Raw genomic sequence first — 10,476 nt, 5'->3', positions numbered from 1 at the left:
TCTATGGACTTTGGTGTGGGAGAGTGAGTGGTTTACAAACTTCACTTTCCTGTTGTTAAAGTCTGTGAACGCGTTCTTAAGACGTCGCAGACTTAAACCGACATAGATTTAATTAGTTTAAAATCGTTGTTTTCCTTGAAACTGAAGTTTGTAAACTCTCCCACACCAAAGTCACTCACTCTCTCACACCAAAGTCACACTCTCCCACACCAAAGTCACTCACTCTCCCACACCAAAGTCACTCACTCTCCCACACCAAAGTCACTCACTCTCTCACACCAAAGTCACTCACTCTCCCACACCAAAGTCACTCACTCTCCCACACCAAAGTCACTCACTCTCTCACACCAAAGTCACTCACTCTCCCACACCAAAGTCACTCACTCTCCCACACCAAAGTCGCTCACTCTCTTACACCAAAGTCACTCACTCTCCCACACCAAAGTCACTCACTCTCCCACACCAAAGCCACTCACTCTCCCACACCAAAGTCACTCACTCTCCCACACCAAAGTCACTCACTCTCCCACACCAAAGTCACTCACCCTCTCACACCAAAGTCACTCATTCTCCCACACCAAAGCCGCTCACTCTCCCACACCAAAGTCACTCACTCTCCCACACCAAAGTCACTCACTCTCCCACACCAAAGTCACTCACTCTCTCACACCAAAGTCACTCACTCTCCCACACCAAAGTCACTCACTCTCCCACACCAAAGTCACTCACTCTCTCACACCAAAGTCACTCACTCTCCCACACCAAAGTCACTCACTCTCCCACACCAAAGTCGCTCACTCTCTTACACCAAAGTCACTCACTCTCCCACACCAAAGTCACTCACTCTCCCACACCAAAGCCACTCACTCTCCCACACCAAAGTCACTCACTCTCCCACACCAAAGTCACTCACTCTCCCACACCAAAGTCACTCACCCTCTCACACCAAAGTCACTCATTCTCCCACACCAAAGCCGCTCACTCTCCCACACCAAAGTCACTCACTCTCCCACACCAAAGTCACTCACTCTCCCACACCAAAGTCACTCACTCTCTCACACCAAAGTCACTCACTCTCCCACACCAAAGTCACTCACTCTCCCACACCAAAGTCGCTCACTCTCTCACACCAAAGTCACTCACTCTCCCACACCAAAGTCACTCACTCTCCCACACCAAAGTCGCTCACTCTCTTACACCAAAGTCACTCACTCTCCCACACCAAAGTCACTCACTCTCCCACACCAAAGCCACTCACTCTCCCACACCAAAGTCACTCACTCTCCCACACCAAAGTCACTCACCCTCTCACACCAAAGTCACTCATTCTCCCACACCAAAGCCGCTCACTCTCCCACACCAAAGTCACTCACTCTCCCACACCAAAGTCACTCACTCTCCCACACCAAAGTCACTCACTCTCTCACACCAAAGTCACTCACTCTCCCACACCAAAGTCACTCACTCTCCCACACCAAAGTAACTCACTCTCTCACACCAAAGTCACTCACTCTCCCACACCAAAGTCACTCACTCTCCCACACCAAAGTCGCTCACTCTCTTACACCAAAGTCACTCACTCTCCCACACCAAAGTCACTCACTCTCCCACACCAAAGCCACTCACTCTCCCACACCAAAGTCACTCACTCTCCCACACCAAAGTCGCTCACTCTCCCACACCAAAGTCACTCACCCTCTCACACCAAAGTCACTCATTCTCCCACACCAAAGCCGCTCACTCTCCCACACCAAAGTCACTCACTCTCCCACACCAAAGTCACTCACTCTCCCACACCAAAGTCCATAGAGTAAACCAGTGATTTTAACATCACAGAGACACAGGAGTTCACAGGAGTTGTTGATCCACTGCTGCCTCCATCACTAACTTACAATGTCTTATTTTGCAAAATTCGGCTTTTAAAAGCCTTCATTCAGATTGACTTCAGTGACACAAAGTGACCACACGAGGCAGCAGAGGACCAGCAGCTCCTGTGTCCCTGTGAGCTAAAATCACTGATTTTCTCTATGGGCTTTGGTGTGTGAGAGAAATGATGTTGCAGTTATTATATTAAATCTTGATAATATTTATAGTATTACTGTAGTATTATATATATATATATTTGTAGTAGTGAGTGTGAGGAGCTGAGATTAACCCACAGGTGTGTAGTCCTGTAAGAATGTGGCTCGTCAGGTTTAGCTTTTTCCTCCCTGACTGGTTTCACAGTGAAGGAACGAGGTGACGCTGAAGCAGCGAAGCTCGCTCGCTCTCTGCTTTCACTCTTTTATTCTCACGCCCGGGATTATTTTCTTCATTTCTCTGTGTTTGTGGATTCTATTTTTTTTATTTGTTTGTTTTCTCGAGGCAGTTGTGTGTGTGTGTGTGTGTGTGTGTGTGGTCACAGGCCAGTGTTTGGACACGAGGACACGAGGACACGAGGACGCGAGGACGCCAAAATGTCCGTGAACCTGAATAAGAACGGCTCTGCGCTCATGGCGGCGTACAAAGACGTGGTGGACGGGAAGTCGCCCACAAACTGGTGAGTGTCAGGTCTTCACTTCCTGGTTATTATGATGGAGGAGACACCCGAGTGTCCTCTGTCCTCACACGGTGTCCTCTGTCCTCTGTCCTCTGTCCTCAGGGCTCTGTTCACGTATGAAGGGAACAGCGACGACGTCAGACTGGCAGAAACAGGAGGTGAGAGCAGCAGATTTTGATCCTTTTCTTATCGCAAACTGTTCACTCGCTGCTTTTGTTTTCACTCTGGAGGTTAAAGGTCGAGTGTGGGCGACACATGGCCACTGGGTGTCGCTGCTGAGCACTTTAGAATTCAGTGTTTCCCAACCCTGGTCCTCAGGGAACACCTGAGCCCCGCCGTGTTTTAGATGTGGCCCTGCTCCAAAAACACCGGATTCAAATAAATCGTTAGTTAAACATCAGAACTTTCAACTTTTGTAAAAAAAAAAATGTATTTCAACTTTTGTCTGTTAAAAAACATTATTAATAATAATAAAATATATATATATAAATATATATATACGTATTTTTTTTTTCTCCAAAAATTTATATTTCAACTTTTGTCTTATTAAAAAATATTATTAATAATAATAAAAAAAAAAAATCCCTCTGGTGGAGGATAAAGCGGTAGATAATGGATGGATGGATGGAAAAAAAAATAATAAAAAATATATATATATATATTTCTTTTCTCCAAAAATTTATATTTCAACTTTTGTCTTATTAAAAAATATTATTATTAATAATAATATATATATATATATATATTTTTTTTAAATGTAATGTTTCAACTTTTGTAAAAAAAATAAATAATAATCATGTTTCACCTTTTGTCTTAAATATATATATATATATATATATATATATATATATATATATATATATATATATATATTTTATCCAAAAATTCAAAAAAAACAAAAAAAATTGTAAAAAAATAGTTTTTTGGATCAGGGCCACATCTAAAACATGGCATGGACACATTCCCTGAGGATCAGGGTTGGGAAACACTGGATTCGATCACTTTTCCATGATACACGGCTCCAGATTCGGTTCTGCTCTGCTCGTCATTTGTTTTCAGCCAAAGAAAAAGTGTTTCTTCACGTCATAACAACAAGGAGGATCATGGGAAACTGTGTGTGTGTGTGTGTGTGTGTGTGCAGAGGGAGGTTTAGATGAGATGGTGGAGGAGCTGAACAGTGGGAAGGTCATGTACGCTTTCTGTCGCGTCCAAGATCCAAACTCTGGTCTGCCCAAATATGTGCTCATCAACTGGGTAAGACACACACACACACATGCACACGCACACACACACACACACACACATGCACACACACACACCTGTCATTTAAATGTGTGTGTTGTGTTGTGTGTGACTAACAGACCGGCGAAGGAGTGAAAGACTCTCGTAAAGGAATCTGTGCAAACCACGTCGGCTCCATGTCCAGTTTCTTAAAGGTGAGTCTGAAGAACACGTTTACGTCTTTATCTTCACTGTTAGACAGACTTTAACAACAGGAAACTGAAGTTTGTAAACCACTCACTCTCCCACACCAAAGCCCATATATATATATGTGTGTGTGTGTGTGTGATGACAGGGAGCCCATGTGACCATCAACGCCCGCACAGAGGACGACGTGGAGCCGGAGACGATCTTGTCCAAAGTGTCCAAAGCGTCCGGAGCCAACTTTCATTTCCACAAACAAACGGAATACAGAGACGCACCCAGAGGACCTGTGGTGAGACACACACACACACACACACAAAATGTCCTCACTTCGTAAAAATGGTTAAAAACTCACTGGTCCTCAGTAAATCCAACCTCTGCTTGTTTCTCAGGGCTCAGTTTATCGTAAAGTCAACGCTGTGGAGGAAATCCAGCAAACTAAGAAAGACGATTTCTGGGTCCAGACTCAGGTTTGTCTTTAGTTTTTTAAACTTGAGGTCAGAGGTCAGAGGTCAAAGGTCAAAGGTCAAAGTGGTCTTGTGTCGTCCTCAGAGAGACGAGGAGCTGCGTCGTCAGGAGGAGAACAGACGAGTGGAGGTGGAGAGACAGAAGGTGGAGAAGGAGAGGAAGGAGGTGGAGGAGAGACAGACCAGGGAGAGGGAGAAGCTGAGCAAGGAGAGAGAGAGGAGGATCCATCAGGACAGGTGAGACCATCAGGACAGGTGAGACCATCAGGATGTCACCATATTATATAGAGAACCTATGGTCAATTTACCTCATCCTCAAATATGTGTTTTGAATACGACTTTTTGAAAATTGCAATTTTTTGAAAATTTCAATTTTTTGAAAATTTCAATTTTTTCAAAATTTCATTTTTTTCAAAATTTCAATTTTTTCAAAATTTCAATTTTTTCAAAATTTCAATTTTTTCAAAATTTCAATTTTTTCAAAATTTCAATTTTTTCAAAATTTCAATTTTTCATTTTTTTCCCCAAAATTTCAATTTTTCAATTTTTTTTCAAAATTTCAATTTTTCATTTTTTTTTCAAAATGTCTAATTTTTCAAAATTTCTCATTTTTCAAAATTTCTCATTTTCAAATTTATTTAGTCGTAGATATTTTATATTTCCCAGCTCTTTGGGTCGTGGGGATAAAGTTCAATATCCAAGAGACAGAGATTAATAAAGTTTCTATCTAATCTAATGTCATTTAATCATTGGATTAATAATCCAGCTTCAGTGTAAAGAAGTGTTTCTGCTCAAAATAATGAAATTAACTGAGTCAAACTCAACAAATCCACAGTTTAAATCCACGACTTTTCTGTGTTTTCAGGATTGATCAGAATCAAAGAGAAGAGAAGGAGCAGAGACCGGTGAGAACACACACACACACACACACACACACACACAAATTACAAAAATCTACTTCATGAATGACATCTATAAAGAACTACTGGGTGTAGTACCATAAAATATCTGCAGGTGGAGCCCCAGAGCAAAAAGTGTGTGAAACACCAGGGCTGGAAAATTAGTTTTTGTACCAAATTGAGGACCACTGTTAAAATATATTGTAGTATAGCATTTTTATAACCTGAGGAAGTGATTTCAATGAAGACAAAGTGAGGACCGGCCAAAATGTCCTCACTTTGTAAAAATGTCCTCACTTTGTTGGTCAAAAACTCACTGGTCCTCAGTAAATCCAACCTCTGCTTGTTTCTCAGGGCTCAGTTTATCGTAAAGTCAACGCTGTGGAGGAAATCCAACAAACTAACAAAGACGATTTCTGGGTCCAGACTCAGGTTTGTCTTTAGTTTTTTAAACTTGAGGTCAGAGGTCAAAGGTCAAAGGTCAAAGTGGTCTTGTGTCGTCCTCAGAGAGACGAGGAGCTGCGTCGTCAGGAGGAGAACAGACGAGTGGAGGTGGAGAGACAGAAGGTGGAGAAGGAGAGGAAGGAGGTGGAGGAGAGACAGACCAGGGAGAGGGAGAAGCTGAGCAAGGAGAGAGAGAAGAGGATCCATCAGGACAGGTGAGACCATCAGGACAGGTGAGACCATCAGGATGTCACCATATTATTTAGAGACACCTATGGCCAATTTACCCCATCCTCAATGGGGTAAATTCTGTGTTTTCAGAATGTCAATTTTTTCAAAATGTCAATTTTTTCAAAATGTCAATTTTTTCAAAATGTCAATTTTTTCCAAATTTCATTTATTTCCAAATTTCATTTTTTTCATTTTTTTTCAAATATTCAAAATTTTCAAATTTTTAATTTTTTCAAAATTTCTATTTTTCTATTTTTCAAAATTTCTATTTTTCAAAATTTCTATTTTTCAAATTTCTTTTTTTTAATAATGCAATACATAAAGTGGCAGAAATGGGAAAAAAAGTCACCAAAACAACAAACATTGTCGTATATAATAAATAATATATCTTGTGTGTTTTCAGGATTTACCAGAATAAAAGAGAAGAGGAAGAAAGAGAGAGAGAGCAACAGGAGAGACAGGTGAGACACACACACACACACAACCCCCCCCCCCCCCACACACACACACACACACACTCATAAACTCTGTGTGTTTCAGAATCAGCAGAAAGAGACAAAGAGGACGAGCATCAGATCTGTTCCATCTGTGCAGAAAGCTGATGTGAGTGAAACTGATGTGGGATTTACTGTTGATGGACGACGTCTCTAACATCTGTCTGTCCCTCTGTCTGTCTGTCCCTCTGTCCTCCACAGGAAGCCAAATCCCTGATTTCTCAGAGGTCTTTTAATCCTCGAGACATTTTCAAACAGAAGGAGCAGAGTTTCGACTTCTCCGGCGACGTCGTGTCTCCAACGTCGCGAAAACCAGGTAAACAAGACAAACGAAGACGTTAAAACAGAGTCAGATGGACCTCAGTGACGTCTGTCCTCTGTCCTCTGTCCTGCAGGGAAACTGCAGAGTCCCTTCTCGTCTCAGCGATCCTTCGACAGAGAAACAGAAACTCCCGTGCCGGCTCGCTTTACTCCCGCCGCGTCCTTCAAGGACGCCGCTCCCGTCCGTCCACTGTCCCCCGTCCGTCCACTGTCCCCAGTCCGTCACGTCTCGCCCGTCGTGTCTTATTCGCCGGCTGCAGCTGTGTCTCCTGAACCACTAGAGGTCCCCACTGCACCTGTCCACGCTGCAGGTCAGACACCACCTGCTGGTCAACTATGGGCAGTGCACACACCGGTGTCCTCAGACGCCTGCCGAGTTTGAAACGAAACGAAACGAAATTGAATGAATGACGATATCAAAACAAATTTAAAGTGTGTGTCTCTGTCCTCTGTGTCCTCACTGTGTCTCTGTGTCCTCACTGTGTTTCTGTGTCCTCACTGTGTCTCTGTGTCCTCACTGTGTCTCTGTCCTCTGTGTCCTCACAGCAGTGGAGGAAGAGTGGTCTGACGAGTTTGATGAAGATGAACCAACTCCAGGTAAGAAAACCCCGTAGAAAACCAGTCAACAATCAACCTGAAATAATAATAATGATAATAATAATAATAATTCTGGTCTAAAACGCTCATCTACATGTTTGTTTCCTTTAATCTGAGAACAAAATAAAGTCAGATTATGTTTAATCTGCAGAGGAGGATCTGTATGAAGCTGCCACAGGAACTCCAGGAACATCGACCGTGGACGACCTGTACGAAAACGTAGAGCAACAGCACTTTGACCCGGTGAGTCCACGCTGACCTCTGACCTCTGACCTCTGACCTCTGACCTACAGTAACATGTTGTCTTTAATATAAAAAAACATCCTGAACTGTTTGTTTGTTTGTTTTGTCTTAAATGAATAAAAAAGGCTGAAGATCAGAGTGGAGAAGCTAACGGTCAGAACATCGGTGCTACAGCTCTGTACGACTACCAGGCTGGTGAGTGAACACACACACACACACACACACACACACACACACACACACACACCAGCATTTCCACTTTATAAATCAACACAATTACAAATATCTACTTCATGAATGACATCTATAAAGAACTACTGTGTGCAGCACCATAAAATGTCTGCAGGTGGAGCCCCAGAGCAAAAAGTGTGTGAAACACCAGGGCTAAAAAAAAACATGTTTACAACCTCAGGAAGTGATTTCAATGAAAACAAAGTGAGGACCGGCCAAAATGTCCTCACTTTGTAAAAATGGCCCCACTTTGTTGGTAAAAAAACCCTCACTGGTCCTCAGTATGCCGCAAGTACAAGAACACACACACATATTCTTGTACTTGCTGCATACTGAGGACCGGGTAAAAGTGCCGACAAAGTGAGGACCAGCATTTCCACTTTATAAATCAACACAATTACAAATATCTACTTCATGAATGACATCTATAAAGAATGACTGGGTGCAGTACCATAACATGTCTGCAGGTGGAGCCCCAGAGCAAAAAGTGTGTGAAACACCAGGGCTGGAAAGGAAAGGTTTTTGTACCAAATTGAGGACCCCAAAATTGAGTATAACATGTTTACAACCTCAGGAAGTGATTTCAATGATAACAAAGTGAGGACCGGACAAAATGTCCTCACGTTGTAAAAAAGACCCCACTCTGTTGGTTAAAAACACATTGTCGTTTCTCTGTCTCACAGCGGACGACTCAGAGATCACCTTTGACCCCGGCGACATCATATCTGGGATAGAGATGGTGGACGAGGGTTGGTGGAGAGGCTTCGGACCGGACGGACGCTACGGCCTGTTTCCCGCCAATTACGTAGAACTCCTCTAGCCCCGCCCCCTCCTCTTCCTCTTCCCTTCCATCCCGATAATCGCAACAAACAACAATTTTTTTATATATATATAATAAAAACGCACAAAAAAACTCTGAGTGGTGATCGGAAAAGAACAAATACGAATATAAACTGTGTTGATTAGGAAAGACTTTAAACTACAGTGTTTTTAATATATTTCCCTAATAAAAACAAACAAAAGAGGCAACAAACAAAGTGTGGGCAAACTTTTACTCCGCTCTGATTGGCTGTTTACGAACTATTTTACGAAGTTTTCTGCATAAGATAACACAATAATAAAACATAAAAGAAAGTTATTCATTTTTTTTATTCATAAAGCCAAGCAGCCAAGATAAGGGCCTGATTTTAAACGACTGTTGTAGTAACACCTCCACACCACCAGAGGGTGGTACAGTACCAGTACATTAAAGAGTGGATGCAGACGCTGGTTTTCAGACTAACCCTGTACCACACGACCACGCGACAACACCACCTGCCTTCACCAGGTGGTGTGGCAGGTGGACAGAATAATATTTTACGGGGACTTCGGTTTTGTCCCCGTACGGCGACGAGTCCCCGCTGCGTGGGTGTGTCTTCATATTTTAGGTCCCCACACACACACACACCCATAAAAACGTGTTTTTATATGTTACTGAGGACACTTCATACACCAAACCTTAATCTAAACCCACATCTTACCCTAAAACCAGGTCTTAAAGGGTCTCAGAAGACTGTTGTAGTAACACCTCCACACCACCAGGTGGTGGTACAGTACCAGTAGATGGTTTTCAGGAGTGGAATCAGACTAAACCTGGTCCACACGACCACACAACGCTGCCTTCATCGGGAAACGGAATCATATTTTACGGGGACTTCGGTTTTGTCCACGTAAGACGACGAGTCCCCGCTGCGTGGGTGTGTCTTCACATTTTAGGTCCCCCCACACACACACACACCCCTATAAAAACTTGTTTTTATATGTTACTGAGGACACTTCACACACCAACCTTAACCTAGACCCACATCTTACCCTAAAACCAGGTCTTAAAGGGTCTCAGAAGACTGTTGTAGTAACACCTCCACACCACCAGGTGGTGGAACAGTACCAGTAGATGGTTTTCAGGAGTGGAATCAGACTAAACCTGGTCCACACGACCACACAACGCTGCCTTCATCGGGAAACGGAATCATATTTTACGGGGACTTCGGTTTTGTCCCCGTAAGACGACGAGTCCCCGCTGCGTGGGTGTGTCTTCACATTTTAGGTCCCCACACACACACACATAAAAACTTGTTTTTATATGTTACTGAGGACACTTCATACACCAACATTAATCTAAACCCACATCTTACCCTAAAACCAGGTCTTAAAGGGTCTCAGAAGACTGTTGTAGTAACACCTCCACACCACCAGGTGGTGGTACAGTACCAGTAGATGGTTTTCAGGAGTGGAATCAGACTAAACCTGGTCCACATGACCACACGACGCTGAATTCACCGGGAAACGGAATCATATTTTACGGGGACTTCGGTTTTGTCCCCGTAAGACGACGAGTCCCCGCTGCGTGGGTGTGTCTTCACATTTTGGGTCCCCACACACACACACACATAAAAACTTGTTTTTATATGTTACTGAGGACACTTCACACCCCAACATTAACCTAGACCCACATTTTACCCTAAAACCAGGTCTTAAAGGGTCTCAGAAGACACAAAAACCTCTTTAGGACGTTTTTTTGTCATAAACACTGACCTTGTCAGGAC

The 10,476-nt window shown here is 43.1% G+C and overlaps 1 protein-coding gene across 1 annotated transcript; it reads left to right on the top strand.

Annotated features, from left to right (window-relative positions):
* Window positions 1-2,439: 2,439 nt before the first annotated feature.
* LOC310944441 (drebrin-like protein) lies at window positions 2,440-8,711 on the top strand (the record flags this gene model as incomplete). The annotated part of the gene is made up of 18 exons (XM_083910231.1): window positions 2,440-2,539; window positions 2,642-2,697; window positions 3,681-3,793; window positions 3,901-3,975; window positions 4,116-4,256; window positions 4,357-4,434; window positions 4,517-4,668; window positions 5,297-5,336; window positions 5,685-5,762; window positions 5,838-5,989; window positions 6,409-6,466; window positions 6,546-6,608; window positions 6,701-6,815; window positions 6,895-7,196; window positions 7,330-7,417; window positions 7,569-7,660; window positions 7,786-7,855; window positions 8,575-8,711. Exons 1-18 carry the CDS (start codon window positions 2,457-2,459, stop codon window positions 8,709-8,711), a joined length of 1,893 nt encoding a protein of 630 aa, XP_083766357.1. The 5' UTR covers window positions 2,440-2,456.
* Between the last annotated feature and the right edge of the window lie 1,765 nt (window positions 8,712-10,476).

Source organism: Microchirus variegatus (assembly GCF_963457635.1).
Source record: "Microchirus variegatus genome assembly, chromosome: 1".
NCBI classification, from domain to species: Eukaryota; Metazoa; Chordata; class Actinopteri; order Pleuronectiformes; family Soleidae; genus Microchirus; species Microchirus variegatus.
Note: the sequence above shows the minus strand (reverse complement) of the source record. Positions and strands in the feature narration are given on the sequence as shown.